Here is a 19,909-nt window from a genome sequence, read left to right as displayed (position 1 = left end):
AAATAATAAAAACAATGTGCTGAATCTGTATCTTAATGTGTATGTCAGGTTCCTATAAGGTGTCAGGATGTCGCTGTAAATTTCTCTATGGAGGAGTGGGACTACATAGAAGGACACAAGGATCAGTACAAGGACGTCATGATGGAGAGCCACCATCTCCACACATCACTGAGTAAGTGGAGACTTTCATTGACTTTGATGGTCACAAAAATTGCTTATCACAATGCTGAGAATTACAAACAATTTCAAATCAACCTGTGTGTATTCTTACAGAAGGATCCATTACGGGAAAAGTAACATGTACATCGCCCTGTCCTGATCATTCCCAGAATTGTCCAGAGAGACGTCAAAATATCCCGCAGGATCATCAGGGAGGTCATCAGGTAGATGTAGTTAGTATTTCGCCATCTTTTAAAAATGTCAAGAAAAAGCAGGGAATATGATCATACCAAAATAACTTATTTATGCTTCTTTCACACATCAGGTATTTTGTTTCAGGCACAATCCGGCAAGTTTTGAAAAAAACGTATCCTTTTTTTTTGCGCCGGATCCGTTTTTTTCTTATAGAGTTGTATTAGCGCCGGATTGTGCCTGATGACCAGATGTTTCATCCGTTTTTTTTCCCGGAGCCGTCCAAATAGTTGTTTCCGGTGGACGGAGAAAATGTTCAGATGAACGTTTTTTTGTCCAGCGAAAAAATCTCTCTCTCGATCCATTTTTTGGAACATTAGCCGGATTCTGCCTGAAACAAAAAACCTGATGTGTGAAAGTAGCCTTACCTGTACGCTTCAGCCATTCTGCTTTGGTGATCCAGCTGGTCATGTTACGTTGTTCTACAGTGATGACGTTCCCGCTGCAGCCAATCACAGGACTCAGTGGGGGTTTCATAGGTGACCGCTAAATCCAGTAATTTCAACGACGCTGGAGTAACAGGGAATTTACCAGGAGAGTATAAGTAATTTTGGTATTTTATTACATTCCATGTTATTAGACCATTTTTAACCCCTTTATCCCCAAGGGTGGTTTGCATGTTAATGACCGGGCCAATTTTTACAATTCTGACCACTGTCCTTTTTTTGAGGTTATAACTCTGGAATGCTTCTCCTGGTGATTCTGACATCGTTTTCTCATAACATATTGTACTTCATGATAGTGGTAAAATTTCTTTGACATGACTTGCGTTTATTTGTGAAAAAAATAGAAATTTGGCAAAAATGTCGCAATTTTCCAACTTTGAATTTTCTTGCCCTTAAATCACAGACATATGTCACACAAAATACTTAATAAGTAACATTTCCCACATGTCTACTTTACATCAGCACAATTTTGAAACCAAAATCTTTTTTTGTTAGGGAGTTATAAGGGTTAAAAGTTGACCAGCGATTTTCTCATTTTTACAACACCATTTTTTTTTTTTAGGGACCACATCACATTTGAAGTCACTTTGAGGGGTCTATATGATAGAAAATACCCAAGTGTGACACCATTCTAAAAACTGCACCCCTCAAGGTGCTCAAAACCACATTCAAGAAGTTTATTAACCCTTCAGGTGCTTCACAGGATTTTTGTAATGTTTAAAAAAAAAATGAACATTTAACTTTTTTTTCCACAAAAATTTAGTTCAGATCCAAATGGGGAAATTGGACCCCAAAAGTTGTTGTGAAATTTGTCCTGATCTGGTACACAGATACCCCATATGTTGGGGTAAACCACTGTTTGGGCACATGGCAGAACTCAGAAGGGAGGGAGCACCGTTTGACTTTTCAATGCAAAGTCCAAGTGACACCATTTTGGAAAATAGACCCCCTAAGGAACTTATCTAGATGTGTGGTGATCACTTTGAACCCCCAAGTGCTTCACAGAAGTATATAATGTATATAATGTAGAGCTGTAAAAATAAAAAAATCATATTTTTTTCACAAAAATGATATTTTCGCCCCCAATTTTTAATTTTACCAAGGGTAACAAGGAGAAATTGGACCCCAAAAGTTGACTTTTTCAACGCAGAATTGGTTGGAATTAAAATTGGACGCCATGTCGCGTTTGGAGAGTCCCTGATGTGCATAAACAGTGGAAACCCCCCACAAGTGACATCATTTTGGAAACTAGACCCCCCAAGGAACTTATCTAGATGTGTTGTGAGAACTTGAAACCCCCAAGTGTTTCACTAAAGTTTATAATGCAGAGCTGTGAAAATAAAAAATATATTTTTTCCAACAAAAATGATTTTTTAGCCCCCAAATTATTATTTTCACAAGGGTAACAGGAGAAATTGGACCACAAAAGTTGTTGTCCACTTTGTCCAGAGTACGCTGATACCCCATATGTGGGGGTAAACCATTGTTTGGGCGCACGGGAGAGCTCGTAAGGGAAGGAGCACCATTTGACTTTTTCAACGCAGAATTGGCTGCAATTGAGATCGGACACCATGTCGCATTTGGAGAGCCCCTGATGTGCCTAAACAGTGGAAACCGCCAATTCTAACTCCAACCCTAACCCGAACACACCCCTAACCCTAATCACAACCCTAACCACAACCCTAACCCTGACACACCCCTAACCCTAATTCCAAATGTAAACGTAATCCCAACCCTAATCCAAACCCTAACTTTAGCCCCAACCATAACCCTAACTTTAGCCCTAACCCTAACGGGAAAATGAAAATAAATACATTTTTTTATTTTAGTATTTTCCCCTAACTAAGGGGGTGATAAAGGGGGGTTTGATTAACTTTTATAGAGGGTTTTTATTGCGGGTTTTTATGTTTGGCAGCTGTCACACACTAAAATACGCTTTTTATTGCAAAAAATAGTTTTGCATCACCACATTTTGAGAGCTATAATTTTTCCATATTTTGGCCCACAGAGTCATGTGAGGTCTTGTTTTTTGCGGGACGAGTTGACGTTTTTATTGGTACCATTTTCAGGCACATGACATTTTTTTATTTCTTTTTATTACGATTTTTGGGAGGCAGAATGAACAAAAACCTGCAATTCATGAATTTCTTTTAGGGGGCGTTTATACCGTTCAGCGTGTGGTAAAATTGATAAGGCAGTTTTATTCTTTGGGTCAGTACCATGACAGCGATACCTCAGTTATATCATTTTTTAAATGTTTTGCTGATGATGCTGTATGGTGGCTTGTTTTCAGCGGTACCATTTTTTTTATATCAGTCTTTTTGATCGCGTGTTATTCCACTTTTTGTTCGGCGGTATGATGATAAAGCATTGTTTTTTGCCTTGGGTTTTTATTTTTTTACGATTTTAGCTGAAGGGGTTAAGTAGTGAAACAGTTTTATAGAATGGGTCGTTTTGGATGCGGCGATACTAAATATGTGTACTTTTATGTACTTTTCTTGTGTTTTTTTTATTTACATAAAGAAATGTATTTATTGGAACGATATTTATTTATTTTCTTTATTTAGGAATTTAAAAAAATATATTTTTATACAGTGTATTTTTTTGTTACTTTTTTACATTGTCCCAGTGTGGGACATCACTGTATAAAGCCAGATCACTGATCTGACACTTTGCACAGCACTGTATCAGATCAGTGATCTGACAGGCAGTGAAGGAGGCTTGCTGGTGCCTGCTCTCAGCAGGCACTGAGAGGCCACCTCCCTGCAGGACCTGGAAGGACCCCGTGGCCATCTTGGATCCAGGGGTCTCCATGGAGACCCTCAGGAAAAGGCAGTAATCGCAGTGTTTCGGGGGTTAAACCGCCAGGGGATTTAGTGCCGAGTGTCAGCTGTGAGAATCAGCTGACACTCGCCCCGATCGGCCGCACACCACCCGTTTGCGCAGCCGATTGGCTTCGATGTACTATCCAGTCCATGGTCATACGGGCCCAGCCCACATGGACGGGATAGTACAGTACAACGGATGTCAGAAAGGGGTTAAAGAAAATATGTAAGAAGAAAATATGTAAATCAAGTTTATATTTTAAGCACATTTTTTTTAAGAATCTCCTAAAATTTAGCATTGAGCCTCAAAATGGACCCTTTTGTCACGGAGAGATCATTTTTTATCATTAGCTTCTCTATCATAATTACAATTAAAGGTTACACCTATACATAAATAATCATGTACAGAAAATGGAACTAAAAATAATCGGAAAATAAAAACTGAAGAGAAAAAAATAAGTATCCTGATCTAGGTCTACTTAAAATTTAACCAGCTTTGTGCCACCTAATCTGAGAGCAGCATAATGTAGGTGCAGTTGTATAATCCCACCCCCAGCACCGATTGGCAGCTTTCTGCCTATGCACGGTGTGCACAGGAAGCTGCCAGAGATGTGGGCGGAGTTATATAGAGTTCAGCATTAAGAGAACTGGTAGATCTACAGCAGACAAAACTGTCATTTTATCAAAAGGGCATCAAACAGCCAAACTAGTGAGACATCGCTGGAATCAGGTTCTCTTCTTTTACATCATGCTGCTGTCAGATGGGGTAGCAAAATCCAGGTGACTGATTCCCTTTAAGCATTTGTTTTTGTGTTTTGTATGTGGTGACTTAGGCTGAAAGTCAGATTGGCATTAAAGTTGAAGTTACCCTAGAAGAAGAAGAGATATTTGGGAGAGTGGACACCCCTACAAATACCAGCACAAGTGAGTAGTAATAAAATACTACTTTTGGTGGGGCTTTCATTTAAGAACACTTTTACTGGGTACAAACAAATGGTTTTTTTTGTATGACCATTTGACATATCAGCAATTCTTTTTTTTTGTATCATTGTGTTCTGAGAGCTAGAACTTTCAGAATACTCTTTGTTGCCTTATGCATGCTTTTATTTTAATGGCACAAATTATTTTTATATTTTATGAACTGAAAAAAATCTGACTTTTGTGGGGAGTGAAAAAAAAACAAAGCAATTCTCACTTATTTTGGGGGTTCAGTTTTAAGAATTAAGTTTGTGATATTTTATTCTTTAGGTTGATACCATATTTGTATAGTTTGTTGTATGTTCAATTTGCATACCAAAATACCCTTTAAAAAATAGCATTTGTTGGGGTGTATTGTATTTTATATGGTTTTCTTGATTAGGCATTGTTGTATTTAGATAAAAAGGTTTAGAGTTCCTCCCGCACTCCAAAGACATACTGTTAGGGAATTTACATTGTAAGCCCCAGTGGGGACAGTGATGATAGTGCCTGTGAAGCAATAGTGGAATATGATTGCTCTATATAAGTAAGCACAATTAATCACAAGTTTTTTTTAGGGGGGTTTAGAAAATGTTATGCATCAGTTCGATCCATGGTTGCTATAGCAAAGTATTTTGGTGCATTGTGTCAGATAGGCCCCTGCCATGAAAATCCATTGTCATCCTGGTCTCTCATTCTGTCTGACAGCTTAAACGCTGCAGTTACTTTTCACCAGAGCCTCTAAGGAGTTAGACTTGTAGAATTAGAGTCAGGTCACGTTCACACGTTCAGTATTTGGTCAGTATTTTACATCAGTATTTGTAAGCCAAAACCAGGAGTGGAACAATCAGAAGAAAAGTATAATAGAAACACGTCACCACTTCTGTATTTTTCACCCACTTTTGATTTTGACTTACAAATACTGATGTAAAATACTGACCAAACACTGAATGTGGGCTATAAGCTGTGCCCCTTCTATTCCTGTGCTGTATGTGTATGCCAGATTTGCTATATCTACAGTGGGGAAAATAAGTATTTTATACACCTCTGATTTTGCAAGTTTTTCCACCTACAAAGAATGGAGAAGTCTGTAATTTTTATCGTAGGTACACTTCAACTCTGAGAGACAGAATCTAAAAATAAAATCCATAAAATCACATTGTATGATTTTTAAACAGTGATGGGTGAACCCGAACAGTGAAGTTTGGAGTTTGTACCTAACAGCAACTGTTCATGCACGAACCCCGAGCACTGACTTTTCCAGGAAGTCCGTGTTACTGTTCGGGTTCAGCACCCCGAACATCAGGTGTTTCCCACGCTGTTATGTGCATGACATCGCAAGAAACACCGGCGGCTCTGATCTTCGGTGAGATTACCACCAGTCAGAACGCCTGCAGCTGTGACCGGGGTTAGTAGTACTGATGAGACAGTACAACTATTACTACTATACCTATTTTTGATAACCAGCATGGCAAAACCCTCAGTTGTCAGCTTTATCATGGCTGCTTATCAAGAATAGAGGGGCCCCCATACCATTTTTTAATTATTTAAATAAATTAAAAAAGCGGTGCGGGGTTCCCCCATTTTTGACAACCAGCCAAGCTAAAGCAAAAAGATGGTGGCTGGGATTCTCAGGCTTGAAAGAGGCCATGGATATTGCAGCCCGTAGACACTTCAGAAATGGCACATCTATTAGATGCGCCAATTCTGGCGTTTTGCCCGGCTCTTGCCCTGTGGCGGTGGTAAGTGGGGCTCATATTTGTGGGGTTGATGTGACCATTGTATAGTCTGGTGACAACAAGCCCAGCAGTTAACAACAGAGTGGCGTCTATAAGACGTCTGTCCATTAGTAATACCATAGTCATATGGTCAGTAAAAAACACCCAGAATACAGTCCTGTATTTGAAATAAAAATACACACAGTTTTACAAATTTATTTAAAAATAACAATCACAGTTATACTCGCCTTTCACCAATTCCATTGAAGCAAGCCCTGGTTTCCTTTTTAGGTGGTTTGCTTTAGCTTTGCTGGTTGTCCAAAATGGGGGGGGACTAACACTTTAATTATTTATTTAAATATTTAAAGAAAAAAAAAAGTGGTGTGGAGTGGTGACCCGTCTATTCTTGATAACCAGCCATGATAAAGCTGACAGCTGAGGGTTGCAGCCCACAGCTATCAGTTTTTCCATGCTGTTTATCAAAAATAGAAAGACCCTTTCAGGGATCTCATATTTGTCAGGACTTTCCTTATCCCACAAATTCATAATATCACAGGCCGGGAAAGTCACGAGTAACACTTACTGTGATCTTTGGAGCGAACAGCTCTTTGCTGCCACCTATCGTCCGGACAATTACACGACTGGCCGACGATCAACGGAGAAGGCTGAGCCTGTTCGCACCACTAGGCTGGCTATCAGAAAATTAACAGTGAGCTTATGGCATATACACCTCCGGATTCCCACACAGGGAATATGTGTACACACCCCAGTACGGTCACAGCTAATCCTCCGATGGCCCCAGACTACTCGCCTCCCCCACTAACCTGTTTCGCTTGATTAGACACCATTAAGGGTAGCTATCACTTCGAGGCATAGTTTACAGTACAGAAGGAACAGAACTATTACATTTTATATTTAATCCAAAGGGAGGCAGTGTTTGAGAAAAATCTACAAAAGATTTTACAAGGGGGACAAAACAATACAACATAAACAGTTACATGAAATAAAAGGGATTAGCAGTAGAACTTACTACACCGATCGCAGAGACAATTCAGTTTAGCCGAAGGAGAGCGCTTCGATTTGGCCGTCAATAACGGGGTCCCTACATAGATGACATGTAACTCTCTTGTACGCACAGTGATGATAATTGGGATTGATCTTTTATCAGACCCCGAGTCCCATCCACACACCCCTCTAAGATGACCTCACAAGGTCCTGGTTGTGGGCTGGACTCAGCCCTTCATAATTTTAGGAAATCCCAGTTTATATAATAACTGCTCATAGAGTGATCACAGAAGGTCGAGACTGATGTCATCTTTCTATTGGGATTGTAGCTACACTTAGAGACAAAACATGGCCTAGCTACTGGTTATATGGCCCCTATGGATTTTGGGCTTTTTGGTGGGGGTTATAATTATGAGAAAATATGTGTATTTTTGGCCTAGTTATCCCGATGCCAACAAGGTATGTCTCATTAATATTGGATGTATAGTAAATCCAATATTCCATATTTTCTTCCGGAGCCATACTCTCTAGTGATGAGCGAATATACTCGTTACTCGAGATTTCCCGAGCACGCTCGAGTGTCCTCCGAGTATTTTTTAGTGCTCGGAGATTTAGTTTTCTTCGCAGCAGCTGAATGATTTACATCTGTTAGCCAGCATAAGTACATGTGGGGGTTGCCTGGTTTCTAGGGAATCCCCACATGTTATCAAGCTGGCTAAGGCTACTTTCACACATCAGGTTTTCGCTGTCAGGCTAAATCTGGCTAAATTTAAAAAAAAAACGGATCCGGCGAATGTTGCCGCTGGATCCAGTTTTTTTCCCATAGACTTGCATTAGTGCCGGATGATATTGCGTTTCGTCCGTTTTTCGCCGGATCCGGCAAATCTGCCGTTTCCGGTTTCTGGAAAAAAACATCCATAGCAATGTTTTTTGTCTCTGGAGAAAAAGCCGGAAGCGCCGGATCCGGTGCTTCCGGCTGTTTGCTAGAATGGAAGCCTATGGGAGCCGGAAGGTACCGGATCCGGCGCCGGATTCTGTTTTTTTAAACTGAGCATGCTCCAATTTTTTTTTATCCAATAATCTAGATACGCTAGCTGGATCCGTCGAAAAAATGGATCCGTCGCATCAGTTTTTCACAATCTGCGCCAGATCCGGTTTTTCTAACATTCGCCGGATTGTGCCTGATGCAAAAAAACTGATGTGTGAAAGTAGCCTAACAGATGTAAATCATTCAGCTGCGGCGAAGAAAACTAAATCTCCGAGCACTAAAAAATACTCGGAGGACACCCGAGCGTGCTAATACTGTTTGATCTCTGAGTACTCTCACCATGGCTATTTGTAAAGGGTGTCATATTTTCTTTGATCCACTTCAGACCCTAATAAGACCCTTTTCCTGTGTCTCTGTGGGGACAATAGACATCCTCTGCAGTCACCTGGACATAGAGAGGAATCCTCGCATTTTAATTATTCTACTTCACATAGCTGTGTCACTGCCATTTTACATAAAGACAGGGTTGATTGCTATCTCCCAGATCCTCAGGACAAATGGTTGATGAAAGTAAAAAGGGAGGGGGGACATGAGGAACCTCAAGGATTTTTAATATTTTCTATGACAGACCCCACATAATTTTTTTTAATTTATTTATAGCGTAGGCACCGACTTATGAATACTCCCATCAGCTGTGCCTGCTTTCGCTGTTCAGCAACAGAAGGTGAAGGCTGATGGGAGTAATACTCTCTCATCAGCTGACTCCTCTGTGACCGGAGGTAAACTTTTTATTGCCGGTCACAGTTTTCACACAAAACCCCAAAATGTGGTGGTCATATTTAGTGGCACATTTACAAATGGGTAAACAAATTTGTTTCAAGCTTGTGATGCTCGTTCAATCTCACCTGTGGCCAATAACAGGTGTGGGCAATATGAAACTCTCACTTAAAACCAGATAGAAAGGGGAGAAGTTGACGCAATTTTCTCTGATCGCCCATGACGGCACCACGGAGAGAGGGGATCCGCCCACCAAGGACAGGAAACCTACGGATAAAAAGGCGGTACCACTCTCCTGCATCAGTTGGTTTCCTGTCCTTGATGGGAGACCTACGGACTTACCAGTTCGACGTTGGAATTCCGGGGCCAACCAGTCCGATTCAGGCAGCTGGGGTCCCTCTGCCTCGGCTAGGGTGGTGACCCGAAGCGCCACCGCTGGGAGCCAGGGGCGACAGGGTGTGCGGGGGAGGTGACAAGGAGTTCGCGGTCACCTCCCCAGGTAAGATGCAGCAGCGGCAACATCCAGGGGGGTCCCTCTGTGGTTGCGGGAGGTGCAGCGCGACCCTCCCTAAAACAAGCTTCAGTCTGCACGCTGCACCGCCATCGGGCGTGCAGAGTAACGCGCTATAGGGGCTGCATAGGACCGGGGGCGCCGGTCAGCAGTGCCATACCTGCTTCCTGGGCGCCATCTTGAAAGTTCGGCGCATGCCCGGGATCTAAACTGGTCTCGCGAGTTGGGAGCTTCCGCGCAGGCGCCGGTAGATTACCGCTCGAGCGCTGGGCACGATCTGCGCAGGCGCTGACGGAGCGCCGCTCGGGCGCTGGGCGCGGTCTGCGCAGGCGCCGGCGGGGCTTCCGCTTGGGCGCCTAACGCGTCTGCGCAGGCGCCGGCGGCGCTAAACGCTCGGCGCGGTATGTGGGCGCCGGGCTAATGCACAGGCGCCGGCGTTCGGCGCTCCTCTCCGTGGACTGCGCAAGTGCAGAGGGCAAGCGGCGGGAGGGTTTAAATAGAGTAATCCACATCCTCCCAGTGGCTCTGCAGTGATAAGCAAGAGCCTCATGAGTAATAGTGCCGCAGCGCCAGCTCAGCCAAGTGTCAAAGCAGCATCCGCAGACCAGCAGCAGTATGAGCGACCCGACATCACCTCAGCCCGAGTCACCTCCACCTGTAGCATCGCCGCAGCAGAAGCAGCAAAAAAGGCGACTGCAGAAAGGGCACCAGGACACCAGCAAAGAACGCCAAAGGTCCCAGCACAGTAAGGAGTCCAGTACGGCGTCAGGGAAAAAGCCAGAGGCAGAGAATCCCCAACCGGTATTTATGGGTCCTGGAGGTGGTAAGTGGATCTTCGTGATTGTCAGAGACAGTAAGATTGTTATTTGTCTCTTGTAGGGGAGGAAAAGCGTATGTAAAACTAAGCACAAAAGTTGCGCCATCTGTAGAGAGGATCTTCCACCTACATGGGATAAGAGACTATGCAATACTTGCATTCAGCAGACTGTATCTGAAAACCTTCCTGGGTTTGCAACAGATCTTAAAAGCCTGATTAAGGAGCAAGTAGAGGACACCGTCAGATCACTAAAAAGTGGGAAAAAAAAGGAGAAAAACCAGACTCAGGTCCCCATCTCCCGTCTCAAAATCAGAAAGCGATAGTGAGAGTTCAGTGTCCTTCAACTCCTCCACCTCATCTTCATCATCTACTTCTTCCTCGGGGGGACATAACTGTTTCCCTCTAGAGGATACTGATGGCCTCTTAAAAGCCGTGAGAAGTACCATGGGTCTGGTAGACTCCCACCCTAAAAAATCGGTACAAGACATCATGTTTGGGGGCCTGGAACAGAAAAAGAGAAGAGCTTTCCCTCTTAACGAAGCAATAGCAGCCTTAATTAAGAAAGAATGGAAGAAGCCCATGAGAAAGGCTCTTTTAACGCCAAAAAGAAAATACCCCTTCGAGGAGGAATCCTGCTCCTTTTGGGAGAAGGCCCCCAAATTAGATGTAGCGATCGCTAAAGCCTCAAAAAAATTTGCCCTCCCGTTCGAGGACATGGGGGTCCTAAAAGACCCTATGGATAAGAAGGCAGATGCCTTTCTCAAAGGTGCCTGGGAGGCAGCGGGAGGAGGCCTGAAGCCGGCAGTAGCGGCAGCATGTACTTCACGCTCCCTGATGATTTGGCTGAACCAACTGGAGGGTCAATTAAAGGGGAAAACTTCCTGGGACTCAATGCTGGACACATTAACAGTAATGAGAGGGGCCGCGGCTTTCCTAGCTGATGCCTCGGCCGACTCCATCAGGCTATCCGCCAGAGCAGCAGGGTTTGCTAATGCGGCCAGGCGCGCCCTCTGGCTTAAGAATTGGCCAGGCGACCTACAAACGAAAACAAAACTGTGTACCATCACCTGCGAAGGAGAATTTCTGTTTGGTTCCACCCTAGATGACATCTTGGAAAAAGCGGGGGACAAGAAATAGTCCTTCCCCCCTCTGGGTCTCCCCTCTTATAGGAAGCCCTTTCGGAACAAGAGGTTTTTCCGTAGGAACCCGGGGAGAAGCCAGGGGAAATGGGAAGATAAAAAGAACAAAAATAAGGGGTTTATCTTTAATAAAAACCTCAATGACAACAAAAAACCTTCACAATGAAGGTTCGCCCCAGGTGGGGGGGAGATTATCTCTCTTTCTCCCAGCCTGGGAAAAGATTACCTCAAGTCGATGGATACTAAACATCATAGAGTCGGGACTGAGGTTAACATTCAAGAGGTACCCTCGTCCCTCTTTCAAGATAACACCCACAAGATCCTCGGCAGAAGAGCAGTTGACGCTAGAAAACGAGGTTGTTGGGTTAGTAAAAAAAGGAGTACTCCTGGAAGTTCCCCCTCAGGAAAGAGGGCAAGGTTACTATTCCCCTCTATTCCTGAGGAAGAAGCCAGATGGTTCCTTCAGGACCATTATCAATTTGAAAAACCTAAACAACTACCTAGAGGTTCAAGCATTCAAGATGGAAACAGTAAAATCATCTATCAAAATGCTGTTTCCTCAATGCTTCATGGTGGTCCTGGACCTGAGGGACGCATATTATCACGTCCCAATACACAAGGATCACCAAAAATTCCTCAGACTGGCAGTCCACATCCAGGGAGTCCTAAGTCACTTCCAGTTCTCAGCTCTACCATTTGGCTTAGCAATAGCCCCGAGGGTTTTTACAAAGTTGGTCGCGGAGGTAATGGCTCACCTCAGGGAAGAAAACACCCTGATCATACCATATCTGGACGATTTCCTGGTGATAGGCTCCTCCCCGCAACATTGCAAGAGTCAACTAGATCTAGTGATTCATTCTCTAAAAGATCTGGGTTGGCTAATAAACCTAGAAAAATCCAGACTGGTGCCTTCTCAGGTTCAGGAGTACCTAGGTCTCACTCTAGACTCCAAACAAATGGAATGTCGGCTCCCAGAGAGCAAAATACAAAAGATAAAAAATTTAGCGTTAAGAGTACAATCTCTTCCCTCCATAACACTTTGTCAGGGCATGTCCCTATTAGGCTCTATGACGTCCTGCATCCCGGCGGTCCAGTGGGCCCAACTACATTAAATAGATCTCCAATGGCAGCTACTGTCAGAGCAAATCCTTCTAGGAGAGCATTTAGACGGGCGGTTAACATTGTCTCCTCGCACCAATCACTCTCTGACTTGGTGGACGTTGCAGGAAAATCTTTCCCAGGGAGTCCCATGGGTAATCCCGATCTCGAAGGTCCTAACTACGGACGCAAGCCCCTCAGGGTGGGGGGCTCATCTGGGCGATCTAGTAGCCCAAGGCATTTGGTCTCCGTCCCTTGCAAACAATTCCTCCAATATGAAGGAACTCCTGGCAGTAAAATTTGCCCTTCAGGAATTCTTGGGAGTCCTTCAATCTCACCATGTAAGGGTGATGTCGGACAATCAAGTAGTAGTATCTTACCTAAATCATCAGGGGGGTACCCGTTCCAAAAATCTAATGGAAGTGACCAGCTCAATCCTTCAAATAGCCGAGAGCAACCTTCTATCCCTGACAAGCCTACACATAAAGGGGGTAGACAATTACAAGGCAGACTTTCTAAGTCGATCCAGCCTAAAACAGGGGTAATGGGAACTAAATCCAGTGATATTTACTCAGATCACACAAAAATGGGGTGTTCCCAAAATAGATCTCTTCGCGAGCCATTTAAACAAAAAAGTAGCCTCCTTCTGCTCCCTATCTCCCTTGGGGAACCCAGTAGCTGTGGACGCTTTCCTGATCTCTTGGGGTCACCATCTGGTCTATGCCTTTCCTCCTCTCATTCTGATTCCAGCAGTGCTGAGGAAGATTCGGGAGGACGGGGCATTGGTCATCTTAATTGCCCCGTTCTGGCCGAAGAGACCTTGGTTCTCATGGATGAGGAAGATGTCAATATCCGACCCGTGGGTGTTACCAGACCTCCAGGATCTATTATCGCAGGGCCCAGTCTGTCATCCGCGAGTCAAGAACTTGCACTTGACAGCCTGGCTCTTGAGAGGAAAATATTAGAAAACAGAGGGTTCTCTTCGGGTTTAATCTCAACTCTGTTAAAAAGTAGGAAGCCGGTTACAACAAAACAATACGGCAAAATATGGAAAAAGTTATTGTCTTCTTCAGGTGCAAAGATAGGGAAGGAGATTCCCCTTAATTCCATATTAGAGTTCCTACAAAAAGGTTTGGAGATGGGTTTAGCCACCAGTACCCTAAAAGTTCACGTGGCGGCATTGGGGGCATTATTCAATTTTGACTTAGCTTCAAATAGGTGGGTCTCTAGATTCATCAGAGCAGCAGGAAGATCGAGGCCTCTGCCAGTGAAAGTGGTTCCACAATGGGACTTAAACTTGGTCCTTAAAACCCTGACTAGTCCACCATTTGAACCATTACATGAAACTTCAATAAAAAACCTATCTCTCAAAACCGCTCTGTTAGTCGCCCTCACTTCTGCCCGTAGGGTTAGCGACTTACAGGCTCTCTCAGTTAATCCTCCTTACACACAATTTTTAGAGGATAGGGTCATTTTAAAAACAGACCCAGCATATCTCCCGAAAGTGGCTTCGAAATTTCACAGGTCTCAAGAGATATCTCTCCCCTCCTTCTGTCCCAACCCTACAAATAAGGAGGAACAAACATTACATACACTGGATGTAAGAAGGTGTCTCTTACACTACCTAGAAGCCACTAGAGAGAGTAGGGAGGATTCCTCTCTGTTTGTGTGTTTCCAGGGTCCCCGGAAGGGGAAAAAAGCTTCTAAAGCCACCATAGCAAGATGGATCACGGACGCCATCAGTCTTTCATACTCGGCAAGTGGGATGTCCGTTCCCGGGGAGGTTAAGGCTCACTCATCAAGGGCAGTGGCAACTTCCTGGGCGGAGAAGGCCGGAGCTTCTATAGACCAGATATGTAAAGCTGCTACCTGGTCCTCACCATCCACATTCTATAGGCACTATAGATTGGACCTAATCTCTTCTTCAGATCTTACCTTCGGTAAAAGGGTTCTGGAATCGGTGGTCCCTCCCTGAATGTACTATCTATGCAATTCTCTCCGTGGTGCCGTCATGGGCGATCAGAGAAAAATATAGTTCTTACCGATAACGGTATTTCTCTGAGCCAATGACGGCACCCGTACATTCCCTCCCTTCACTTATGGGTGTGCACATTCAAATAGTGCCATAGTCTATTCATAATCTACTTTTAGTTAAAATCACGCGGTATCTTACTAGGCTAAACAGTTAAAATTTGCAAATGCCTTAGTAGTCTCCCATCATTCTCTATGTAAACAAACTGATGCAGGAGAGTGGTACCGCCTTTTTATCCGTAGGTTTCCTGTCCTTGGTGGGCGGATCCCCTCTCTCCGTGGTGCCGTCATGGGCTCAGAGAAATACCGTTATCGGTAAGAACTATATTTTTTTACATTGTGTGTCTGTGTGTACCAAACTAAGCATGGAGAACAGAAAGAGCAGAAGAGAACTGTCTGAGGAATTGAAAACCAAAATTGTTGAACAATATCAGCAATCTCAAGGTTACAAGTCCATCTCCAGAGATCTTGATGTTATTTTGTCAACTGTGCGCAACAAAATCAACCCATCGAACTGTTGCTAATCTCCCTGGCCGTAGATGACAGATAAATTGATGAAAGGTTGCAACACAGGATAGTCCATATGGTGAATAAACAGACCTACCGTATTTTCCGGCGTACAAGACGACTTTTTAACCCCTGAAAATCTTCTTAAAAGTCGGGGGTCGTCTTGTACGCCGGGAATCGCCTTGTACGCCGGGTGTATATGGTGGGTGGGGGGGGGAGTGATCCTGATGACGACGAGGGGGCGTCTCACAGAAAAGTGAGTATCCCCCATTACCTTATCATAGCGCTGCAGCGTGGGGTCTCTGTGCTGGGAGCGGCGGCGGCTGCTGTGCTGTGCTGTGGCGGCTCCTCTTCTGCAGTGTGGGGCCTCTGGTGCTGTGGGGCGGTGGCGGCGTATCTTCATGCAGTCGGGGCTCCTCCGGCATCTCAGCCTGGAAGCCCCGCCGGCAACTCCATCGGTACAATGCGCTGGCCTCCGGGAAAATGGCCGCTGCTTAGATTCAGATCTCGTTGAGATCTGAATCTGAGCATGCGCAGCCCCCAGCGGCCGGGCCACCGCATCGCACCTATTGAGCTGCCTCCGGGAAAATGGCCACTGCTCAGATTCAGATCTCGTCTCCCGAGATCTCGGGACGAGATCTGAATCTGAGCAGCGGCCATTTTCCCGGAGGCCACCTGACCGCATTGTACCCATGGAATTGCCGGCGGGGCTTCCAGTCTTTGAGATGCCGGAGGAGCCCCGACTGTATGAAGATACGCCGCCGCCACCGCCCCACAGCACCAGAGGCCCCACACTGCAGAAGAGGAGCCGCCACAGCACAGCACAGCACAGCAGCCGCCGCTCCCAGCACAGAGACCCCACGCTGCAGCGCTATGATAAGGTAATGGGGGATACTCACTTTCCTGTGAGACGCCCCCTCGTCCTCATCAGGATCACTCCCCCCCCCCCCCAAAAGGCACATATTCACCGGCCCTATAAGACGACATAGGGTGTATAAGAAGACCCCCGACTTTTAAGAAGATTTTATTTTTTAACTGGTAAAGTTGGGGGGTCGTCTTATACGCCCAGTCGTCTTATACGCCGGAAAATACGGTAATTAAATTCCAAAGAAATTCAATCTGACCTGCAGGCTCAGGGTGCATCTGTGTCAGCGCAAACTATCAGTTGACAGTAGAATGAAATGAAACACTATGGCAGGAGACCCAGGAGAACCCCACTGCTGATACAGACCTAAAAAAGCTAGAGTGCGATATGCCAAAATGTATATGTGTAGCCAAAATCCTTCTGGGAAAGCTTTTTGTGGACAAATGAGACCAAGATAGAGCTTTTTGTTAAAGTACATCATGAAATCTGAACATTGTCAAAGGATTTGGGGTTGCAGTGTAGTGCCCAGTGTCAGAAAGCTGAGTTTGTGTCCTAAGACATGGGTTTTCCAGCAGGACAATGACGTCAAACATACTTCAAGAAACATCCAGATATGGAAGGAAACAAAGGGGTGGAGAGTTCTGAAGTGGCCAGCAATGAGTCTGGATCTAAATCCCATTGAAAACCTGTAGAGGTATTAAAATGAGAGACCTGGAGCAGTTTGCAAAAGAAGAGTGTTCCAAAATTCCAGTTGAAAGGTTTAAGAAGCTGGTTATAAAAATCAATTGCAGTTATTTATTCCAAAGGTGCAACCAAATATTTAGTTGATGGTGCCAACAATTTTGTCCTGCCTATTTTTAGGAGTTTTGTGTGAAGTTACGGTATATCCATCTTGCCTTCTTTCTTTTATCATCAACAAATTAATTTATTTCAGTTCTTCAATACCAAAGGTGAAACTCATATATATATATATATAGAGAGAGAGAGAGAGAGAGAGAGAGAGACATTACAAACAGAGTGATCTGTTTCAAGTGTTTATTTCTGTTAATGTTGATAATTATGGCTTATAGCCAATGAAAACCCAAAAGTCATTATCTCAGTAAATTAGAATAATTAACAAAAGACACCAACAAAGGCTTCCTAAGTGTTTAAAAATGTCCCTTAGTCTGTTTCAGTAGGCTCCACAATCATGGGGAAGATTGCTGACTTGACAGATGACCAGAAGGCAGTCATTGACACACTCCACAAGGGGGGTAAGCCACAAAAGGTCATTGCTAAAGAAGCTGGCTGTTCACAGAGTGCTTTATCCTAGCATATTAATGGAAAGTTGAGTGGAAGGAAAAAGTGTGGTAGAAAAAGGTGCACAAGCAACCGGGATAACCGCAGCCTTGGAAGGATTGTTAAGAAAAGGCCATTCAAAAATTTTGTGGAGATTCACAAGGAGTGGACTGCTGCTGGAGTCATTGCTTCAAGAGTCACCACACACAGATGTATCCAGGCCATGGACTACCAGTGTCGCATTCTTTGTGTCAGCCACTCATGACCAATAGACAACGCCAGAATTGTCTTACCTGGGCCAAGGAGAAAAAGAACTGCACTGTTGCTCAGTGGTCCAAGGTGTTTTCAGATTAAAGTAAATTTTGTATTTCATTTGGAAATCAAGGTCCCAGAGTCTGGAGGAAGAGTGGAGAGACAGACAAGCTGCTTGAGGTGTAGTGTGAAGTTTCCACAATCCGTGTTGGTTTGGGGAGCCGTGTCATCTGCTAGTGTAGGTCCACTGTGTTTTATCAAGACCAAAGTCAGCGCAGCCGTCTACCAGAAAACTTTAGAGCACTTCATGCTTCCCTCTGCCGACAAGCTTTTTGGAGATGGAAATGTTATTCTCCAGTATGACTTGGCACCTGTCCACACTGCCAAAAGTACCAATACTTGGTTTAAAAACAACAGTATTACAGGGCTTGATTGGCCAGCAAACTCACTTGACCTTAACCCCATAGAGAATCTATGGGGTATTGTCATGAGGAAGATGAGAGACACCAGACCCAACAATGCAGATGAGCTGAAGGCTGCTATCAAAGCAACCTGGGCTTCCATAACACCTCAGCAGTGCCACAGGCTGATCGCCTCCATGCCACACTGCATTGATGCAGTAATTGATGCAAAACGAGCCCCGACCAAGTATTGAGTACATTTACTGAACATACATTTCAGTAGGCCAAAATTTCGGATTTTAAAATCCTTTTCAAGCTGGTGTTATCAAGTATTCTAATTTACTGAGATGATGACTTTTGGGTTTTCATTGGCTGTAAGCCATAATCGTCAACATTAACAGAAATAAAAACTTGAAATAAATCACTCTGTAATGACTCTATATAATATGAGTTTCACTTTTTGTATTGAAGAACTGAAATAAATTAACATTTTGATGATATCCTAATTTTGTGAGAAGCACTTTAGATGGATAGATAGATATTTGGCATAAAAAGAAATATGAGCCACAGATCTCTAAGGGGACAAATGTTCTCTCTGTCTCGGTTTGTCCTTTAAGAGATCAGAAAGGATCTCCGTGGAACATATATTTTTTTTTTATTTTTTGCTCATTTTCCCCACTGCAACTGGCTCATCCATAGGGGTCACAGTTACAAAGAAAAAACGCTCCCTACATTGACAGAAGTCACTGGCAGACCTGAATTATGTTGGCTACACTGGGTGTGACTAAAGGAGTAAACAGAACAGTCTATCTCCATTCAGTTCTAGCCATATAATATGTGTTGTTTTTCCCACTGATATTCTTTTGTGCACTAGGCAAAGATAAAATGATAGTTGCCGTTTCTTTTAGTACCATTATTTACTATAGGGGTTGTTAGCCTGGGGTTAATACATTCTGAGATTCTGTGAAATATATGTAGCATTGAACATACTTGATTTACTAATCCTGGTGGACCAGTTACAATTTCCACTGCATAATTAATTTCTTATATATTCACATAAACTTTCCTACACTGTGTTCCAAATTATTATGAAAATTGGATTTAAGTGTCATAAAGATTTAATTGTTTTGTTTTTGAAATAATCTCATGGATGTATTATGTCTCAGGGCTCAATAGATCACTGAAATCAATCTAAAACATATGTGATAATTAGTTTTCCAGGTGATTCTAATTAAAGGAAAACTACTTAAAAATGATGTTCCACATTATTAAGCAGGCCATAGTTTTCAAGTAACATGGGAAAGAAAAAGGATCTCTCTGCTGCCAAAAAGCATCAAATAGTGTAATGCCTTGGTCAAGGGATGAAAACATTAGATATTTCATGAAAACTTAAGAGTGATCATCATACTGTGAAGAGATTTGTGACTGAAACAGAGCACAGACAGAGTTTATGCAGAGAAAGGCATAATGAGGAAGATTTCTGCCAGACAAATTCATTGGATTAAGCGAGCAGCTGCCAAAATACCATTGCAAAGCAGGAAACAGATATTTGAAGCTGCTGGTGCCTCTGGAGTCCCTCGAACCTCAAGGTGTAGGATCCTTCAAAGGCTTGCTGTGGTGCATAAACCTACTATTCGGCCACCCCTAAACAGTGTTCACAAGCAGAAACGGTTGCAGTGCGCCCAGACATACATGAAGACTCATTTTCAAACAGTCTTGTTTACTGATGAGTGTCGAGCAACCCTGGATGGTCCAGATTGATGGAGTAGTGGATGGTTGGTGGATGGCCACCATGTCCCAACATGGCTGCGACGTCAGCAAGGAGGAGGAGGAGTCATGTTTTGGGCCGTAATCATGAGGAAGCAGCTGGTAGGGCCCTTTAA

General features: G+C 43.8%; 1 protein-coding gene across 1 annotated transcript in view; it reads left to right on the top strand.

The window, feature by feature from the left end:
* The window catches only part of LOC143767140 (uncharacterized), a 57,411-nt gene that overhangs the window by 10,315 nt on the left and 27,187 nt on the right, over nt 1-19,909 (top strand). The window contains exons 4-6 of the mRNA XM_077255169.1: nt 49-172; nt 274-383; nt 4,516-4,606. Coding sequence (XP_077111284.1) covers nt 49-172; nt 274-383; nt 4,516-4,606 — 325 coding nt within the window. The remainder of the gene's footprint in view (nt 1-48; nt 173-273; nt 384-4,515; nt 4,607-19,909) is intronic.

The sequence above is a fragment of the Ranitomeya variabilis genome, chromosome 4, assembly GCF_051348905.1.
Source record: "Ranitomeya variabilis isolate aRanVar5 chromosome 4, aRanVar5.hap1, whole genome shotgun sequence".
Lineage (NCBI taxonomy): Eukaryota > Metazoa > Chordata > Amphibia > Anura > Dendrobatidae > Ranitomeya > Ranitomeya variabilis.
Note: the sequence above shows the minus strand (reverse complement) of the source record. Positions and strands in the feature narration are given on the sequence as shown.